Raw genomic sequence first — 22,044 nt, 5'->3', positions numbered from 1 at the left:
CAATGATTTTAACACGCCTCCCATGGACAACGGCAGAACGCGCCACATGTCTCTCACAATCTATCTATCTCCTGCAGTTGCCTGGGTAAAGCTGAGGGGCGCAAACCCACAAATAGAACAACGTGCTAATAGAAACTCATCACCACAAAGTCTCATTTTCACATTCAGTCCTAAAGCCCAAAGAAATTAGCACCCTAAACGAGAAAATCAGGTTTGCTCTCGTATGCAGTTATAAATCAAGCCACTTGTCCTTTGAGACAACACTCACGGCTGCAAATTCAATCTAAAGTAATATTATTTTCCTGGTTAACGAGGAAGCAGAACAGATTACACTGTTTAAATACAAAAGCAGCAAAAGACATTAAAAGGTTGTAACCACCGTACGTAAAATCAGAAATCTACACATAAAAGCAGTGACCTATTATGACCTCTTACAGACTGTTAGCATATGGAGATGAAAAATTAAATAAGAAATACTCATGTGTCAAATCCGAATACCGTCGCTTAATTGCTGCATGTTCAAATAAACACTAAATAACTAAACAAACACTAAAACTGTGAACACAGAATTGCATGTGTGTCTCTGTGTTCATGTGGACACTGTCTCACTGTGTCTTAAGCACCATTTTCAATTCCAGCAAGAGGAATGGAAGGCAATGTCCAGCAGTGTCACTTTTCTCCTCACACCACAGACTGCACCACCACAAGGAGGGATTCAATTATGCTATCATACTGCCTCCTTCTCCGACATCCCCTCTTGCCACTTAAAGAAGCGGGGAACCGGGAATGAAGAAAGTGAGGAAGAAAGAGATCAGAAAAGAATCACAGCTTTGGTATTCAGAACTAGGTGCAAATCCCTCGTCAGGTACAGATTCTAAAATGCACCAATAACACTGTCCATGTGCTTGAGATTTCTTCTAACACTTTCTGCAAGAATTGAAGTTATACTGATGCTGTTAATAATTGAAACTACGGTTAAGAAATCACAGGCATAAAACACTCTTGTTAGTTGGTGTGAAGGTTAATGCCGGGGGCCCTGAGCAGTGCTGCCCCTAGTGGTGTAGGGGTGTAAAGGCAGGCTGGCTGAGGTGCTTCAACGCAACCTAGTGGTCATGGACGTTACAAGCGCATTTGTTTAATACTTAATCCATCTTTCCTCCATGGCAGAGGTATCAAGTAAGGCTAGCCCTCTTTGCCTCCCATCATTGCTATAGAGTGGTCACTTTGAATGTCTCTGAAGTGCAGATTGGTGAATCCAACTCATTTTGCTTTTTAGCAAGAGAGGCGCAGCGGTGGATGATGGACACCAAGGAGCACATCAGTGGAGGCTGTTAGCTATGATCAAGCCTCCTGATGGAGCATCCTAACTTGCTAACAGTTTTAACGTTGCTCTTATACTCAAACCCGGGCTCTAGAATAACAGTCCCATCTTTACGGGTGCAATGGCAGTCAAAGGTCCTCAACACCTCCTGGTAGCAGTGTGTGCCATTAACCCTGATAAGAGTGTCCTAGAAGGCGCAAGACATGTATAAAAAGGTCAAAAAATATCAAAATAATAATAATTACATTGTAAGTGTCAGTTCCTGGGAATCCAGTGCTGGTTTTAGAGGGGTGGATCTTTTGCACGGGTCTGTGTGTGCAAGCTAACAGTCTGCGTAGAAGTGAAGGCAGAGGTAAGCTCCCCAAGGGGAGCTGCAGTGGTCAATGTGTAATAGTCATTAAGGTCAATGTGAAGGATGGAGACTGAGAGAGATAGAGAGCCCTTGCTCCCAGTCCAATCACTCAGAGGCTGGGACACTGTGAGTGCTGGTGGAGGGACAGAGCTCTTGTGGATGGGACAGGGGGCTGCACTGCAATGCCGCAGGCCCTTATAGATCAGGGCGTCTGGGAAGCACTCAACTCGGAAGCATCACTCAGTCATAATAACTGCAAACATACTCTCACACATCCACGCACATACCATTCAGTTTAAGTCTACACTTGTCACACAAGCATACTGAAATGCACTCATGAAGTCACCCACAATTATAAAGAGGCACATACACTCCCCCAAACAGGCTGACATTCAGGCATAGTAGCACTGAGAGGCATTTCTCCACTAATAGAGGATTCAAAGATGACCTCCTCTATATGCGTTAACAGGGGGGTTAGTTATCCTGGGTGGGATGACCCAGGTCAGAAGGAAGGAGTCAGTGGAAGAAACCCTTTAGGAGATGTGAGGAGAGGAGGACGGGTGTCTCCAGAAACACCAGCCCCGTTTGGTGTGTTGCTTGCGCAAGATCTCCTCCTCACGCTCGCGCTCTTTCTGAGAGCGCAGATAGCGGTCCTCCTCCTTCAGGAACCACACAGGGGGCCAACGTTGTTTCTCAAAGTGTCTCTGGTTTTCTGCACAGAGGACAACAAAAATATGTGCAGAAAAGGGGATCAAAAGATGTAATATTTCACACAGAGATTATATTTACTACTATTTATAAAATGTGTGTAAAAATGTATTTAAACCTTCTTGAAAGGTGAAGATGACATTGCAAGATATCATTTTTCTTTGCTATTATTTCACAGAAACAGCCCACGAGACAAACTAACACTGCAATGCAAGATTTGTGGGTGTTTTACTGAAGGGAAATTTGCATGTGTGCAAAGGGTTCAGAAGAGGCAGAGTATCAGACCTAAGAGACACGAGGAGGTGCCTGTACCTGGAGACATGGCCTTCATGTCTTTGGGAAATTTGCGGCAGATGCTATTATAATTGGTGCAGATGTGATGGAGACACCAAGCTGATAGTTGCTTGCCGTTGTGGAACTGCAAATAAAAGGAAAAACAGGAGACATGAGAAGTCATTTCAGCTGTGAAAGAAGAGGTGCGACATAAATTGAACAGATTAATATCAACGTTTATCTATAATCTATGATGAATTACTATTCAACATATCAAAATTACGAAGTAGAATTAATCACTAATAAACTACATTTTATTTTAAGGACAGACAACGTTACAAAAACAGACCTGTGCAAGCTCGAGGTAAGCCAACACCTGTCCATCAATGTCACCTCCTTTCAGTGCCAACTGGAGAAGCTCATCCACAGCGTGCTGTTCTGAAGATGCACATGATGCACATAATCATGTCAATATTTACTGTTGCAATTCTCACATGGACTCGCATGTTATCTCATATATTCATGGTCTGCCTGGCAGTCTGCATAAACACAACTCACTACACCTACCATCTTTTACTTTCGTGCACAGATAAAACACTATTATAACCATACTCACATGTAGTCAAGATAAGACATTCATGTAAAAAGTGAGTTCTCCATGCAGCATTTCTAATTCTACAGAGAGAGTCTTTACCTGTGAGGGCGACAAGGCGTGGCAGACAGAGACGGTTGGCTAGAACAATTAGTTCCATGGGCTCCAGACCAGGACAGGGCGTCAGCAGACCACAGTACAGGAACTCCAAAACCGCACGCATACAGGCTGTACTGGTGTTGGGAATGGGTACCTGGAAAATGACCAGATCATGAGGAAACAAAGAATAAAGATGAGAAATTAGAGGCATAAAGTCAATGAATACATCTGATGTTAAAAATAGACATCCATTTTCATGAAATATTTGAAAGGTATATAAACACTGCATGTGTGTGTCTTGTCCTGCATTTACACAGAAAATAATAATGTTGGCAAATTCATATATGCTATATTTAGTGCAATGGCTAGAGATAGGTGGGATCCAAAAAGACGGTAATATCAATGTGGGCAGTGCAGTGGGTATTCAGAGGTAAAGGGCAGAGGACATGCTCTTCTGGAAACATTCTCTTTGATCTAAACTCAGATGAAAGTCCTTTCTGGGGGCTACTGATGTGAGCAATATGGCTGAAGCTAAAGAACCCACAGTCACAAGTACAAACCAAATCTTACTGGGACCTTTTTCACAAATGAAATGCTACGTACTATACTATACTATACTATACTATACTATAAGACAGACAGTGTTCTCCACAGGAATAGACGGTACATCAGATTATGTATGTTCATACAATAACATGAAATAAGCTATGAACTTAGGTGATCATTAGTGATACTGGACCACTCCAGACATACACAGTTTAATATTCAGGTAAAACAACCATTAGGGCAGCGCTTTATTGTGGGGCAAAAGTTAAAATGTATTGCTAGACCATAGTCCACAATTTAACAACAATCATTAAGTGTCATTTTATCATCAGTCAGACCTTAGCGACACCAAAGGCAAAGGTAATGCTGCTTTTGATTGCAGCCCAGCATTTAACTTTGGGTAGCTAAATAAATAAATGCAAACAAATCAGCAAGACCTTTTTGTGGGCCTAATTACTGTTAGTCAGACCAACAGCAATTGAGCGGCAGGTAAATCAGTCTGAGCCCAGGAAGGACGGAAGGAGGGTAGATGATGAGAGTGATGACCTGACCCCTGCAGGAGCTCTCTGAGTGTACCCACTGAGGCGCTCTGCAACCTCCACTCCGATAACCAATTAGGAGAATGTCAGCTTGGGGCGACCTCTACTTATGACTAAAATGTCACAACACCAAGACTCTAGAGCTTAAAGCCCCACCTGGGGCCAGGAAGCATTAATGAGTGGACACATTCAAAGTGACAGGACATTACGGATAAAACCAGCTGTATTGACAGGTGTTCTTTTGTCCCCTCCAACCACTCTGCCATCCTAGAGGTCAACTAAAAGTTTAGAGCAAATTTATATCATTTGCAAACCCATAAAGCTTCGGATCAAATAAAAGGAAAAGAAAAACAGCTGCAATGACTAAAGGATGTAAATGAGATATCAGTCCCCAAAGGACTGAAAACACAGTCACCTCAAGGGAAGTGAAAGTTCAAAGACACAATGAGTGTAAACTACATGTTCAAAGCTATAAACAATGTGTAGGTGGGGCAAATGCAGTGAGTCACACAGGCACCACCACAGATGAGGAAACAAGTTCAAGAGTAAGAAAACTGAGGTCATTCATCCTGTAGACTGTAAAACTAAAGTCTACTGCAGTGAGACAGGAGTTTTTCACAAACATGCTTATTGTGTGGAATGTCTACAAAGTTAATTCTACAAATGATAATGATAATAATAAACCAGATTGAAACACATAATATTCATGCTGTTCTGCACAAAACTTAAAATAGCCATGTTATCACACCACCACATCAACACTGAAATGTGTGAGCCTAAAAATACTGAGAGGGAAGTGTGACATAAGCATGAAAATAGAACAGTCAGGCTGATCACATGCTACTCTCACAGTTATAATTACAGTTTCTGCTATAATAGATTTATATAATTCTCTTTCCCAAACCTAACAACAGTTGTAATATGATAATATAATGATATGATTTGTTCATTTGTATATATATTATGGTATAACAATATTCCTCTCATGAAGACTGAACGTAGGAGTAAAACTGGAGGTTGATGAGCAATAACATTAAATTATCAAAATGATTTACCAGACCTCATCTTCTCACTGTTAAGATTTTCTCTTCAGCATCTCTTCATACTTCGTCCAGAATAGATAATCTTTCAGAGCGACTGAAAAGAACTAGACCATCTGCAACTCAAGGTTGTGCAATTGCTTTATTGTGTCTGCTTTGCTTCTATTGAAAGACCAATGTTACCTATTTAAGCAAGCACTTCTGCTCACCTCCACTGACACTGCACCTCAAACTAACATTTATCTGTGAAGATGTACATTAGCAACACTTTACGGGCTAAATCTTTGCCTGTCCAAAGAGGAAAGGTGTCATTTTTAAAGCCAGCAGAGAATCTGATAACTGCAGCTTGCTGTTAACAGATCAAATCAAATCCTGTAATTAGCACTGCAAAGCTTTTCAGCAAAAAATGCTTTTCAGCAAAACATTTACAGGCAAAAATAAATACACTCTTGCTTGCAAACATAAATGCTGACAGCTTCATTGTGTAGTCAGTCTTTGAGTCTTTGTCTCCAGGGCACCTGCCTTCTGTGCTGTGCCAGCTTCATGCCAAAAACAATGCCACAATAGTAACTAGCATGGTACCATTTAGAGTAACCACAGACATCGGCAGCCCCCCAGCAGCAAACACAGTGCCCCCTCATTGATGCTGATGTCCTGTTTTCACCTCCGTCCACAATAGCTGCAGTGGCTTTTTTCTCACCCGCTCACATGGTGTGCTCTGGAATAAAATCTAGGCTATTCACATGGAAACCGAAAAACCAAAATGGTTTTCTTTCCCAGGCTTCCCATTAGTTTACTTCTAGCATACTTTGTGCAGCATTTGTATTCCTTGTCTGTTTCTGTTTATTTCTCAGGATGACTTCCAATCCTTCTGAGAGCTCGAATCTACGTAACCTAACCCCGCTGACCTTGAAAGTAACCATACCCCAGGGGATCTAGTTCTGCAACACAGTCTGGGGAGCGTCTACTTAAAGACAGCCAGAGAGAAGAGACTTCCTGGCTGGTTAGGTCAGGTCCAGTGAACAGTCTCCGGTGCTCTGCCTCTCCAAGTGACTAAATGCTCCAGTGTGCATGCGCATGTTTGTGTGCATGCAGGGGTGAGCGGGTAGATGTACATTTTCATGCAGGTATAGTCTATATGTGCTCATTATCTGTGCAAGGCCTGATGATTTAAGAGCCTCAACCATAAACGACAGTTTATAGATTCATCTGATAACAGAACTCAAACATCCTCAGCTGTAAAAGCTCACACACTAGAAGCACACAGTGGGAACACAGACACAGGTTGCAGGTTGTGCAATGTGACCTTGTCTAAGCAACCCATTTACCTCATGTATTGATTCTTTTATCAAAAGTCACATACTGAGTACAGGAGTGTGATTAGATTGCCGCTAAGAGTTAACTGTTGCACATTTCCAAGGATTCAGGACAGAGAAACTAAATCCCTCCTCAAAACTTAAAGGTAACTCCATCCTCTAGCTCTTCCCAGTATGTCTAAACTCACCTCCTCTACATAGCTTTCCATGAAAGAGCCACGGAACATGGCAGCCATCCAGTTGCAGCTGGAGATGAGCAGGGGCTTGTGGGCCGGGAGGCAGCCATCGTCCAGTCGGAACACCACATCTAAAACCGGGGTGGGAAAAGAGCATTCATCTCGTGGAGTGCCACAGAGGCCCAAGCTACAGAGGGGGAAAGACAGACAAGGCAGACGTCCAGACACACACACACACACACACACACACAGACAGACAGACAGAAGGCCAGACAGACACACACAGAGACATAGACACAGGTAGACAGACAGAGAGATAAATTGACAGAAGGACAGACCAGCTTTTGACACAGAGTAAGGGAAGGAGAGCAGACGAAGAGTAGTAGGTCATGGAGTAAATCCTGTGTGGACTCTAGACTAGAGCTTTAGTAGAGAAAGTGCCGATTGGGAACATCGCAACTGTGCTGGTGTAATAATGTTGTAATGGTTACATCTGAAAGCAAAGGATTTAATCTTTAATTCCAGACATGAATGATAAAGGTGATAAGGCAGATGCGTTTATACAATTCTACCAGTAGCTTAATTTATCAACAGGATCTTTGACAAGCATTTCAAAGAAAGATTTCCATTGTTAAAATCATGAAGACAACATAGGAAAGAAAATGAAAGTACAGAGAGAAGTGAATGTGAGACAGGTTTTGAGCAGAGAAATGTGTCTGGCACTGGCTGCAAACGCAGTGACAACATGCATAACATGTAACAGCTTAGGGGGACAGACAACACCACACAAACACAGGACACAGGATGCATACAAGAGCAAACACAAGACGATCGAGCAGACTGAAGCGACAGCCATCAAAACACTGGATGACTTTAAAAAGGGCTTCAGAAAACAGATAAACCACAAGATACAAATGCATTTTTTTAGAGCAAATATTCAATGGTAAATATATGATCAAATGTACACAGAGTGTACATTTCCAGAGACTGAAAGAGAATGCTGGAAATTAGCAAAATCTTTTCTGTCTTTCTCACACTTTTTTGCACACTCTCCCTTCCAGCTTCACATAAACCTCTACTACAGCCACCCACACACCCACACACACATGCACACACTTACAGACAAACACACAAACACCTACCGATGCATACATGGGAAACATCTACAATGACACCAGTGTTATTGAAAGTACTGAGGCACTGAATAGTTGGCACAGTGGTTTACCAGCAAAGGTCCCTTTATTGAGACACTCCTTGATGCGGTTGGCTCTGCGGACGTGGAAAGCCTTGGTGATCTCCTGGTTCATGAAGCTCTCTCTGTTCAGAACATTGGCCACCATCATCCGCAGGTCAAACACCTCAAGTAGCTCCGCAATGGTAGCCACCTGCATCAGATCCCCTCGGCCCTCGTCCAGACTGCCTGTGTACAGGTACTGCAGCACCGCCTGAAACCAGGGCAAATAGAGAGGTCAGATGTAAGGGAAGAAAAAGCTCTTTTTCAAGTGATGCTAAGAGTCCCTGGAGAATTGATAATTGTAATATTCACATCAATAGAATTATGGTATTTTACCCCGGGAAGAGAGAACACATTTCTCCAGATCTTATTAGATATTGTATTGATTTCAAGGTCTTATTTATTGTCTATAAGTCACTAAATGGTCTGAGCCTAAAATATATTGAAGATATGTTTACTTTAATCTGTTTACCTTTCTTGTCTTTTGCAGCTAAAAGCACTTTGAATAACTAAGATTATTCATTTCTAGTAATCTTGTTGCTTTTACGTCCATCACCTTAAATGGTTCTTCCTGTATAAGCGCATCCATGGCAACAACAGTCATGAGACGTGGTCGTCCAGTCATGGGATCATCAACATGCTCCAGACACACACTCAGGAAGCCCCTTCCCCATCCGGAAAGTGCTCGACCAGTTCCTAATGCTCCCAGGGAGTACAGAGCTCTAGAGGGGAGCGCATTATCACTCTGGGAAGTCCTCAAAGAGCCCTGTTGGAGCAGCTGTGGTCGATTCAGGCCCCGCACTCCTCCATCAACCCCATCTTTATCAATGTCCAGGCTCTTAGTGCGCCCAGCTTGCTCCTTGGCTCCTCTTCTGCTCTGCTCATCTTCTTCCCCACTCTCCAAGTTTTCCTTGTTCTCCTGTTCCTCTGCCCGTGGCCCCGTACACGATCCACCAAGATCAAGGGTGAAAAGGTCATAGAACTTGGAGCAGGAAGTAGCCAGATAGACTTTGTGTGCAAAGACGCGAGTGGCACCAGCCTGCAGAAGGAAAAGAACATCTGCACAAAGCGGCTGGCAGAAAAGGGAATCAGGGCCTTCGCCATCTGTGGGAGGGGGATCTGGGATGCCCACTATGGGGCGAGGGGGGCGAGGAGGCAGGAAAGGCGCCTGGAGAAGAGGCCTTTGGACCTTCTTCAGGTGGGACTTCCAGAACTGCAGGTGACGACGGGAGATGAGGGCAGCTCGGATGGCATTGTCAAAAACATCTTTGACTCCGAATTGTGCTACAATGCTGGTCTCGTAGTAAGGAATGCCAAGTTCCTTTGCCACCTCGTGGCCTCTCTCTGGGGGAAGGATATCTGTAGGTTTGATGGGTCTGTGGGACAGGAAGAGATAATGATGATAAAGACTGAAGTAAGTACAAGAAAGGAGGAAGTAGGAAGTTGTGCATCTCAACAATAACAGAAACTGACCCAAAGCAAGGCCGTGGTGTCTTAATTTCAGGAATCATTTCAACAACATGCATACAGGACATATATCTTTATATAGAATTGTCAATGTCTTATTCACAGTGCTTTAGTTTCCGTTATGTTACATTACTGATCCATGATTACCTGGAGCAACCCCACATGCAACCCTCACTAAAAGCCACCACGGTGCATGCTGTATCTGAATTTGTCTGTTACTGCATGATAAAGAGGGCGTCTCACTTGGCTAGGGGTCGTCGTGCACGGTTAACTGCATCCAGGTCGGCATAGCGCAGATCCAGCTGGCAGCCAACCAGAATGATGGGTGTACGGGGACAAAAGTGCTTGATCTCCGGGAACCACATGGTGCGTACATGGCGCAGGGAATTGGGATTAGCCAGAGAAAAGCAAAGCACCACTACGTCAGACCTAGAGGGAAGGGAGAGAGAGAAAAAGTCTTCATTTCCTCTTGTTTACAACATAACAGTAATCATAGATAAGATAGGGAAAAGATGGCAGAGGAGAGTTGATTTGTTGTGTCAGGAGCAAGAGATGTCAGCAGGGACGGCATTTGCTCTTTGATGGAGTGAGGGGGACAGAAAAGAGAGAAAGAAAAAAAGGGGTCAGCCCTGAGTCACTGAGCATCTTGTCACTTTATGTTAAAACATGTGGGATGTGTGTATGGAAGAAGCTTGTTCAGCTGCTGCAAGGCATTGTGGGAGCATGGACAGTGCCATCAAAAAAGCTGGGGTCACAGGACGTGCGTGTGTGGGTGGGTCTGTGCGACGTGTGTGTGTGTGTGTGAGTATGAGTCTAGGCCTCAGGGCTAGTGATCTGTGTGGCACATCTCTTCCTCTCTCTCTCTTTCTGTCTCTCTCTCTCTGTCTCTCTCTCTCTGTCTCTCTCTCTCTGTCTCTCTCTTACGTAAATCTCTCTAAGCCCTCCAAGGCTACATGGACCACAAAGAGAAGGCTAAGAATAGAACAGGATACACACACACAACTTCATTTCCTCGGCCGATGTGTTTGAGCAGGCAGACAGCAGCACTTTCAGCTGTTTTCTGGTGCTGATATTTCTGTGGCATGTTTGCGCACGTGTGCCTGTTTGTGGGTAACGTTAAAGTGAGCTGCGTGTCAGTGAGACGGATCGTTTAGTACCAGAACAATGCTGACAGTGAAAGAATTCATAAATGATCTGCTTCTTAAAACAACAAACAACGTAGGGCTTTCGGCCCCAGCAGCACAGGACCAGGCCTATTTGAATTAGCATCACTTATGTAACTTGTATGCTACATCTAACTATCATTGATGGATTAAAGATAATCAAATATATAGTCCTGTTTTTTTACATTTGCAAGGCACATAGTATTTCACAAGAAGATGTGAGGTGCTAAGCCACATCCTGTACTTGCGGCCACGAGTAAAAACACCTGTCGATGCATTGCAAAAAAAAATCTACCAGCAAAGAGAAAATTCCACCTGTTTTGAATGAAATGTCAACAGTTTCAAGAGCATCTTTTAGGATGTTTTATTAAAAGATCAAAAGAAGATTAAAAGAAGACTTAATTTGCATAAAAAAATATGCACCTGAGTGACAAGTTGAATTACTTATGAAGGCGCAACGCACTAAAGCCTTTCTACAAACTATGCTTATTGCAGTGCAGACACAGGTCCCATTGTCCGTCTTAACTTTCGCTAATGTAATCTCTGAAAAGCTCCTGCTCCCATAGACATAATATACACTTCTAAAGCATTACATCACAGCTCACACACATATACACACACACGCACACGTAGGAATTCCCATTAGCACTTTGTCAAAGGATCATTACCATGGCTTAATCTGTTTGAGGTCATGTTATGTGTACGTGCCTTTGTTCTCGTAGTTAAAGGATAATACTTTTTTTTTTTTTTTACAGCCTAGTAAAATCTTACTGCCATAGTTTGGGCCAGTATAGCTTTATGTTAGCGTAACATTGTAATCGCCAGCAACAATACAGAGACTGAGGGGAAGCACTATACAAAGGCTTCCATCAGAGCAGAAGAAATATAAGACCCAGAAGGCTTTTGAATCTGTTCAATTCAACTTGTTTTTGGGGTGAACATTAAAAATCAGTACAGAACAATCCATTAGTACAGCTGCTTTGCACTGCAGAACTGCAGAACTATTCCCAGGTTCAACTTGCAGGTCAACCCTGGTGACCTACATTTTGTATTCATGCATATACTGTTGTTCTGTTTACGATGAGAAACTAGTGCAAAGCAGTTATTGAAAGATCCTGTGAGCCAAGTGATGAAGAATAAAGTCCACTGTGGTATCACTAATAATGTTTCCACCAGCATTAATGTATAATAAAAAACTTCACCGGTGACTTATCATTTAATGATTCCTCTGTTTGTGTTTGCGGTGAATCTAAACTGCAAAGGTCATCACTTACCAGGTTATGTAAGAAGAGACACACATATGTGCACAGGCAGTCACACACACACAAACACAGCAGAGAAGTCCCATCACTCAGGTATGTGTATCACTCTGCAATCACGTGGCTTGGCATGAGACCCCTGATCAGTCATTAAGTCTGTCACAACAGTATTATAAAAGTTGATAATGTGCTACTAAAAGTACTTACAAGAATAATGCTTACAAGTGCAACATGACAATGCTTGTTTTTAAACTGTATTTCTGCTGACTGAAAAAAAAAAAATTAAGTTGAGGTTGGCTCAGGTTAAGTTTGGCTTAGCCTATTTTCAGGCTCAGATTGTTTTCCCAACCAGAATGTTCCTCTCCTAACAAAGCATGTGACAGTCTGGGTACTGTCTGACACTGTGATGTTTTGAGTTTTGATATCAACAAAAGGCTACAGAGTGGAGGAAGTTTTCGGGGAGGGTGAAGGAGCAGCAAAGTGTCAAGGGCAAAGAGAGGGCTGATGATGTCAGTACAGTAATGGAGTAATGAGGCCGATGGGGGAAAGAGGAGGTGGGGTGAGGTAAAGGAGAGAAGAAGAGAGGAGTCTGAGGGCAGGTTGCAGATGAGGGTACATCCCAGATGAACAAGTGGATGAACACAGTTGGAAGAGGAGGAGGAGGAGGAGGAGGGGCGGGAGGGGAGGGGGGGTTGATGCCTGGAGCTGCAGACACCAGGAAGGCAGGCAGGCAGAAAACAGCTGAGCTGGCACTGTGTCTTTATCAGCTGACTGCAGGCTGACAAAGCATACAGGACATGCAGACAGACACACACGCACACCAAAACACACACACAAACAGAGGCTGTGCAAATGTACAGACACTGAGAGAGTGGGAAAACATAACAGACAGGAAGACAATTGAGCCACAAACTGAACCACGCTGACACACACTGTCTGCCACACATATACAATCATAATAAAGAAAGAGTGGCAACAAATGTCTCACAAGCACTGTGTCACAAAAGGGAAAAAACAAAATACAAAATGAACCCAAAATATGTGCATTTAGAAAAATATGTGGATTAATAACTAATTGTCTATGTGCAGGACTCGTTTAATGATGTATGAAATCTATCTTCACTTTTCCCTGTTACTGGCATATGGTCAGGTTTGGTCACTGTCATTTGAATTGGTATTTGTTGATTTTGCTTTGGAAATAAGTACTTTTGCATTTCATGCCAATAAAGCAGCTTTGATAGAGGGATGGGGAGTAAGAGGATAGAGCGATGATCCAATCATGTCTGGTAAAAGAAGGATGTAACAGCTTGAGGGCACAGTTCAACTAAAAAGTGTAGCAACTGGGTTACACAGAAAACAACTTTTGGGTAATGTTATGGATAGATGGGGGCATTTGGGTGTGACAGTTATGAATGCAAGTTATTTTCTCCTGAACCGGCCAACATTAAATTCGGTCACATTAGTCCAAAGAAACTGTGTCAATGCCTTACAAATACAGCCAAAACAAAGCAATCTCTTGGCTGAACCAATTACGAAAATGGAACGTGTTGCAATGTAGTTAACCTTGTGGTCAGCCAGCAATTGTGTTACTGGGTCAGTAACTCTGCTCTGGCTGCTAGAATGTCTGCATGTCTGCTGCTAGTGTGTGTGTGCGTTTGTCTCTGCATATGTATCTGCTCACCTGCCATAGGCAAATCGTCTGTCTTTGTGATGATCCCCGAATGTGTCCCATAGCCTCAGGGACACGCTGACCTCATCCACTACATCACGAGATCTCTCTAACACCTGCAACACAGAAACATATTCCCGTAATCAGGTCAAAAGGTCTTAACTTCATTGTGACGTTAGTGTTTTTAGCAGAATTGAGGGATTATGTAATCAGTAGGTTAAAGGGGAAAAAAAACAATGCACATTGTCAAAATGCATGCATTTAAAATTAAGTTGTTTTTCACAGGCCTGAAAAGAGATGTGACAGAGATGTTGCCTATGTTACTAATGTACAATGTCCAAAATTGCACCCGGGTTTATCTATATGTGGCTCTTTCGACACTGTGTGTGCCTGTGTGCGTACATGTGTGTGTGAGTGTATGCGGGCCCACCTCCTGGCATACACGGTACTGGTCGATGGCCCAGACGGTTGGCACGTGGGTGGCTAGCAGCTGATACTGTGTGAGGGTGGCATTGCAGGCCCGAGCACAGATTAGCCTGGTCTTGCCTACTGCATTATCCCCTACCACCACACATTTAATGGTTTCCACATTGGGCCGCTCATAGTCTGTGTCTATATCCATGGAGAGGGCCCTGGAGAACGGGAGATAGGAGAGAGAGGGAAAGACAAGAGGTTAATTCAATATTCATGGAAAATTAAAATCAAATCGATAAAGAATCCCAGGAGGAATGGCACTGCATTTTGACAATGAAAGCAACTGGCAAAGTAGCTTCCAACTCTCTCCCAGCCCCGGCTAGGGAAGCTTTGTTAAGGCTCTGAGCCCACGTAGTTGTACTGACCGGTGTACAGAGGCTCCTGCCAAACTCCTCAACAGAACACATGGTTCGCAGGCTGAGGAATAGAGGGACTGCAGAGCTATTTCTGTAACAGCACACAGAGGGAGAGAGAAAGACAGCGAGACAAAAAGAGAGACGTCCCTTGAGCTCACTGTCCTTTTCTCCCCTTATCTGCTCCCCTTCTGATGCATTGACGATATAATGCGAAGGGATGGAACATCTACCTTGGCAGCATCAAAATGGCACGTGTAATTAAGTTTTTAGGTCATTCAATAACGCAGGAAAAATCAGATAAAAGTGTGATTGCATGTTTGACCACCTGTCAACGCTTAACCGTAACATAAAACGGACGTGGTTATGTACACAGCTCAAATGACTTCCTCTTTATAAAACACACATCGCTGTGAAAAGCTTATCAAAATCCCCTTTCCATAAACTGCTTACAAACATTTCTGACATGTCAAAACACATGTTAATACCCATTTTTTAAAACATTGCTGGAAGAATCTGGTCTATTGCGTAACCAGCCCACACACACACACACACAGTTAGACCTGTAGCCAGCTAATCAGTCCATCGGTCCTTGCGACTCGTTCGAAGACCCACCCCAAGGCCCCATAAATAGAGCATCTGAAACATTCATAAAGGCCCTTGCTTGTTATTCCATTGACGTGGATGCCAGTGCAACACTTCCAGACAGTCCAGCGTAGACAGACACCAGCAGCTAAAAAAGGCACCCATTCATCGGACACATGAGCCATGTGTGCACCCTGCTATTCAGCCATGACCTGCTCTCCATGTGCTCACACACCCACAATCTGTCCAGAAGACCGAAGCTGCCATATTGAATTCTTAATTAATTAAGAATTCTTGGGAAGAATTCTTAATTCTTCCCAAGATACCTCGCACATTGACAAAAAACATCTTTCCTGTCAGAAGGAGCCCCAATTACGTCAGCCAGGAAGTGCAGCACAGAGAGCCTACCTTTGTCTCTCTGAAGCTGAATAGAAGTCTGGCAAGGAGGCTGTTTCTTGAATGGTCCATATGGAACAGATAAAACTGTGCCTTTCACAGTTATAAATACCCTTTTTCCCCTGCCACCTGTCTGGCTGAGAGACCTTCAGGGACACGTACCACAGGTAGGGGAGAGAGATAGGAGGAGCAATAAAAAGTTACCACAACCACATTTATCTAACGGTTATCTGCCCAATAGTCATGGCAGCTGCCAAAGCAGCAGTCCTCTTAGAGCGTGTGTGAAGTCTGATATGCCTCACAAGTGATTCTGTAAAATCCACAATAGGACAAAAATGAAACAGGCATCGACAGACAGAGGGAGATGGAGAGAGGATGCATAGTATTGTTAATTTCCAGCGTTTTAGTAGATAAGCAAAAGGGATTGCAAGAGAGACAAGGCAAGGAAGGGATTATTAGAGTCTTAGAGGGAAAGAGAGGGACTGTCAGCCCGGCATTAGAATCACCCAGTCATGCCATGAGGATCAAAAGGGCAAGACTAACAATAACCAAGGCTGCTAAGGGAAACAAATCACAGCTGCTGATGCTTCCCTCCACCTTCAAATGTGTGGTTCTCTAATAAAGAAAATACAGATAGAGAAAAAGACACCACAGTACAGTTTAAGACCCTCTACTACTGACCTGTGCGAGTCTGGATGGATGGTCTGCATGGTGCATATGTATGTGCATGTGATTGTGTGTGGTATTTAAGCTTAGGGCCGGTCCGTTAAGCACGGACTGATGCGAGAGGTGATGTAAGGAGGTGGTGTTGGTGGTGGTGTGGAGAGTTTCTCAGGGGGATCAAGAGTACCCAGCACCCGGATATCATCCTCCAACTGAGGCTCTGCACCGGGCTGCGAGCAAGAGTCTAGTCATGCATCGGTCAACACACATAACACAATTGCTTACTCACACATGACCACGCTTGACAGATATGCACCTGCTCTCAGGTTTATATCTGAACTTCATAAGCTCTCACAAACTTCAGCAATTATTTTTAATTGCATAACCGAAGGCTGAGCAGAAGCCAGAGACTGTGAGAGCAGAGCAGCTCAGAGGAGCGGAAAGAAAAGCTGAGAGGAGCTCAGGTTTCATTTTTAGCCCACGACCTATAGTGAACTGTACGCAGGCGTCTAGACTTCATCTGCTGGCAAGTGTCATCTTCCCAGCGAGACAGCAAAGGAGGCTGCAAGGACAAAGAAGTGTTGGGATGTAACAATAAAATGTGTGTGTGAAAGAGAGAATGAGATGCTGTCCCAGTTTTTTTCCTGCGTGTGTTTCTCACTCTTATAGTGACATATTGGTGGGTGTAGGCAAAACCACAGTGATAGGAACACTGTGACAGGAACTCAAACATGCAAGCATCGACCTTCTGGTTTACTCTGGAAAGTCACGGATTGAGTCAGCGTGCGAGTGTGTGAATGTGTTTGTGTGTTCGGTGCAGGAGGACAAAGAAGCTCATGCATAATTTGGACAGTGTGTGTCTCAGTATGGCTTTGCTTTAAGGCCAGAGGGGGTTTCATAAGGAGATGGATTACAGCTCTATCTCATTGCAGAGTTCCTAGCATCTTTGCCTCTTGTTTTTTTTTTTTTTATATATACACCCTGCTGCTTCCTTTCCAAATCCTTTCATTTATCCTTCTATCTTTCTAGGTCTGTCTGATTTGTTTCCAGCTGTGCCCACTCAACCACACCTTCTGACCCACTGACAAACTCCCTCACTCTCACTCCCATTCTGTATTTATCCTCTAAATGTAATGCTCCAGCACACAGTAATTCCATCCTTCACTTCACTCATTGTCTGCTAGCAACCTCTCTCCGCCGCCCCTCGAACTTGTCCTTTTTTTCCCAGTTTTTCTCTCACATCCAACGTCATGCCCTCTGCGCCCCTTTTTATCAGCAGCCACCTATCCATCTATATATGACCTCACACTTTTCACAATCAAGGAGCGGCATTAAGCAGACAGCCCTCCCACCTCCGGTTTGCTTCCCCTTCTGTCTCCCTCTCTCTGTTATGTAACATCTTTAGCAATCCACTGGCAGCAACCACTCATCCCAAAACCCTCCATTGCCCCCATCCGCTTCTTTTTTCGTCCTCTTCCTTAGGGCCAGAGTTCACCCCGACGCCATGACAAAGCCGCTTGCCTCGCCACTCCCTCCATCCAGCCCTGCAAAATGACCCCAATAACCACCCACTTTATATATGGGCCAACACTCACACAGAGCTATGGGGTTTACACTATCACAAGCTTGACTGCATAGTCAAAGTGTCCATGTGTAATTGTTGGAATAAATGCTAGATACGTGTGCAGTCATGTATGCAACCTAATTCTTTTATAACAATTTTTTTTTTGTTGTCAAAAGTCTACTCTCATAAAATAGAATGTCTACTCATTCGTGCTCGTGTATGCTTTTAAGGTGTGTGTGCTATTGTGTCTGTGGGAGTGTAAGTGTGTGTGTATCATGTGGATGTTTGAGACAGTGGCTGCCACAGGCGCAGCTGGCACAGACTGGTTACATAACCTGGTCTGTAGCCTCTGCTTGGCTCCCTGGATGGCTGACAGTAGGCCTCAGACTCACACACACTAGCGCAGACATGCATACACACATGCATGCCAGCACGTACTTGCCTCACCCACTGCAGATGGTACTGGTGTTACTGCACGGCCCGTGGCAGACAGTGATTATGTGCGCATCTATCCTAATGAATGAGAGGGTCTTTGGGAGCAGCATGTCCGTCTGGTAGAGAAAGCCTTCCTCCTCTCATCTCTCTGCTGCAATAATGCTTTGTAAACACAGGAAGGCTCCTCTTGATGCCCTCATTTCCTTTATCCCTCCCCATCTTCCTCCTCCTCCTCCTCTGTCCATATTTTCCACCCGCTCTTTCTCTCCACCTCTCTTGCTGTCTTAACTCTTTTCTCTTTATCTTGTTTCTGTTTCACACCCTTCGACTTTCCAGTGTCCACTCCAATCATTTTTCTTTACAGTACACAATCATTCATTTGCCTTCATCACCCCTGCTTTCTTGCCCATTTTTTAAATATTTCCCATACTAACCATTACACTACTTTGAGAGTTTGATACTGATATATTAAAATGCAACAATTAAAACATTTTCAAAATATGTATATAATGTTATGATGCCTCAGATGCCAGGTGTTTTCATTTTCCATATGAGAATTTGGAAAATTAGAAGTGTAAGATTTTGTGTTTTGAAATTGAACCAAATCAAATCACTGGAACAATGAGCCAAAGGACTCGGTCACTAACCCAAATTTTATTGTCGATGAGGAGGTGGATTACGTTTGTTTGGAAGATGATATTCCAGGCAACATATCTCCATTGGGAACGTAACAGGAGATTTAAATATAATGTAAAAATACATTTTAAAATAGGCTATTTCCTTACAACTCAAAAATAGCCTGGACCCAAATTATCAAACGATCATACACTATATAGCTTACAAACATACCGCTAACAGTGCTGCATGGGCTGCGGTCCATGTTATAACACATTGGGTTCAAATTGAAGAGGACAAACATTTAAAACATTTAAAACAATTACACAATTGCAAGGTCTATCACCTCCGTGCACCTTCCACTCCAGCCTGAAACACGGGTCAGGAGATTCATGCAAACCTTATAGAGCAGGCTGGCTGTCCCATGTGGCTCTGTCAGTGCTGCACTGTATGTTATCTCAAAGCTGTTGACACAGTCATAGTGTTTGGCATAGCGCCTTGCCAGGACAATAAGTAGCTCGGTTCCACATGCACATCCATCTGACGGTACACATAACCCCAACCATTAATTCATTAACAGTAAGTAATGACAGAGGGTCTCAAACTGAAATCTGAAATCCTTTTTATCAGGATGTGCAGAGCAAATTTCTTGGAACAGAAGGTCTAATGGTGCTAAAATTAAATAAATGAAATTCAGAACAGTTGGTGATTCCACAAAAGGATGAGCCACAGTCACAGAATGAGAATTAATAGACATATTTTCTGGAGAAAAACTATATTGGACAAAAGGCCAATGTTTCAATAGAATAGAGGAGCCAAACTGGATGCAACCACATCCTGCTGCAGATATGATTAATTCATACAGAACTCATGCAGAATATTCTTCTTTTTTCCTATCTATTTCCAGGTAGACGTGTGAGAGGCTTCCTCACCAGCCACACCAGCTATCCGCGTAACACTACCGCGCTGGTGACGTCATAGCCACAGGATCAGCATTACGGTGTGTTTGTGGCCGCGTGTGCCTCACATAAACAGAGATTCTACTCGTTTTCTATTGTCACACTTTTGGTCCGCGTGATGCCGTTCGGGTAAATACCATGGTGTAGCATCACTACGCTCATCAATGAAAAGCACCTCGTGTGCTCCCTCTCCCCGCAGCCATTCATAACCACCTGGCTCATTCATATTTTTTTTTTTTTTTTTTTTTTTTTTTTTTTGGGAAACCGATTCAACAAACCAGGCGATCTCTTGCTTTGTCTGCGGGGTAAACAAGCAGGACACCCACAGGACACATTCAGGGCGGTGATGAGACGTCTTTCACATAAGAGTGTTGTAAAAGGCAGGTGGAAAACAGCCTGCATCCCAAATGATGCGCTGATAAGTCTTGCGTAATGTGCCAAGCCCATCCGCTGCACTACAACACTCAGTCGAGATGCTCTAATAACAGCAGCCCGCATGGCACGTGTGGGACTGAGAAATAATCTTCAACTGTGGCATCTCGTGCTGAAGTAGTTTAATACATATAAAACATAAGAGCCTTTGGGACCATTTAAGGGGCGCTGGGGGAACAGACGAGGAGATTAAAAACCCATTAAGTACTATAAGGTCACCACGGCGTGAATACACTGCAGCTGGTGGATCTTTGGAGTTAAGGATAACATACAAGCGGTGTGTGGACTGCTTAGTGCACAAGTGCATTGAGGGCATGTGACCCAGTGCTGATGCAGGAGGGGTCCCTACCTTCCGACGGTTCCGGAATTGACCCACATGCCACCCTGCTGGTGGTTCGGCCGGTCGCTCAAACCGGACAAAGACGCGCGGAGAATGAAGAGGTGGTCCAGTAGTTTGTGCGCAGTTAACCGCGGGCGTCTCACAGGACCTGTGCCCTGTCACATCCTCCTCTCACTTCTCTTCGCCGCCGCCTTCGTCCGGCGTTTCACCGTCCTCTGCAGGTGTGGACTGGCTGCTGCACTCCGGATATGATTTTGGTTTTAAAAGGACGCTTTTTACAATGAAATCCAAACATAACTGGCGCAAAGATTACTCCGGTCTGAGCCACCCCCTTTTCTGTTGTTGTTTCCCCAGCTGATTTCACCAGAGGCACGCCTTCACGTCTCCGCGTCACGACACAAGTCGTCCAACTCATCCCGTGCTGCGTTCAGGTGCCGCCACAAAATTAGACATTTGGAGGATCGCGGCGCCCCTTTGGCGTCTCCTCTATAGTCGATACACCAGCGGCACGAATGAGACACATATAAGGGTACAAGAGAAAGCATAGAAGAATTAAAAGTAGAGAAAGTGATAATATACATTTGGTTGATTTGGTTGTGTATGGATTAAAACATCAAAAGCCAGCCCCTGACATTTGCATTTTCTCTTACATCTCTTTCAGTTATGCTGTGCTGTGTGACTTGACAAACGATTAACAGCCAGCATATTGCTTCTTCAACAAACATATTGACCAGCAAAAGTGGCTGATCACTCCAAAAAAGTTATAAATATGACTTTGTGTGTCGGAAGTAGGAGCTGAGGAGGAGCCCTTTAAGGTCTCATAAGAGATTAGGGCACAAGAGCCAATCATGCTGCGCAAAGCTTATAGTGTCCCCGCCCCGAAACGGCTCTTTCCATCCTGTTAACTCAAAACACCCTGCAATGCATGCTGCCTGTTGTTGGTGGAGCCAACTCACATCTACTACTACTGTGAGTCTAAGAGTCTGAACCGGTGTTACTCACAGAGGAGGGGGATTTATTTTTAAAGCATGACAAACATGTAGCAGAATGAAAACAAATCATTTAATGTAAAAAAAAAAATGTAAAAAGATTTTTAGCTCAGATTAGCTTAATTTCTTAAATCCTTGCTCATATATGATAAAATCCAGGTAAACGATTAAATAATCTAGATGTTATATTAGTTCTATGGTTATTCTGGGTGCTCAGGCATAGCAACTACCTACCACATAGCAACTGTGGATTGCTATAAATGCCAATACAGGAGCCAAGAAAAAAAAAAAAAAAGGCAGATCATGGATATGTGTGGAAAACACCCAGCCTTTCAACATCATATTTTTCCAACTTCTCAATATCTGGGAATTCATTTCTGGAATGTTAAGCTCTGCCAGAGAAGAAAAATGCTGCCATGTCGCTGAGAGGCACAAATACCTCAGTATTCTAGCAGTAAAACTGTTTTTAAATGATACTCAAAGTG

The 22,044-nt window shown here is 43.6% G+C and overlaps 1 protein-coding gene across 3 annotated transcripts in view; it reads right to left on the bottom strand.

The window, feature by feature from the left end:
• Window positions 1–434: 434 nt before the first annotated feature.
• The window catches only part of rhobtb4 (Rho related BTB domain containing 4), a 37,946-nt gene continuing 16,336 nt past the window's right edge, over window positions 435–22,044 (bottom strand). For 2 of the 3 annotated variants that reach the window (XM_070834107.1, XM_070834108.1), the window contains exons 3-12: window positions 14,185–14,386; window positions 13,767–13,870; window positions 9,907–10,092; window positions 8,753–9,572; window positions 8,188–8,407; window positions 6,975–7,093; window positions 3,349–3,499; window positions 3,004–3,092; window positions 2,694–2,799; window positions 435–2,385 (exon numbers count right to left, since the gene is read on the bottom strand). In XM_070834107.1, the coding sequence (XP_070690208.1) occupies window positions 2,207–2,385; window positions 2,694–2,799; window positions 3,004–3,092; window positions 3,349–3,499; window positions 6,975–7,093; window positions 8,188–8,407; window positions 8,753–9,572; window positions 9,907–10,092; window positions 13,767–13,870; window positions 14,185–14,376 (2,166 nt within the window). In that variant the 5' untranslated portion in view covers window positions 14,377–14,386 and the 3' untranslated portion in view covers window positions 435–2,206. Of the gene's footprint in view, window positions 2,386–2,693; window positions 2,800–3,003; window positions 3,093–3,348; window positions 3,500–6,974; window positions 7,094–8,187; window positions 8,408–8,752; window positions 9,573–9,906; window positions 10,093–13,766; window positions 13,871–14,184; window positions 14,387–20,579; window positions 20,883–22,044 lie in introns of those variants that run through there. The other variant, XM_070834106.1, reaches the window with a different exon arrangement.

The sequence above is a fragment of the Pempheris klunzingeri genome, chromosome 7, assembly GCF_042242105.1.
Source record: "Pempheris klunzingeri isolate RE-2024b chromosome 7, fPemKlu1.hap1, whole genome shotgun sequence".
Classification (NCBI taxonomy): domain Eukaryota; kingdom Metazoa; phylum Chordata; class Actinopteri; order Acropomatiformes; family Pempheridae; genus Pempheris; species Pempheris klunzingeri.
The sequence above is the reverse complement of the archived record's forward strand: the minus strand, read 5'-3'. Positions and strand labels throughout refer to the sequence as shown.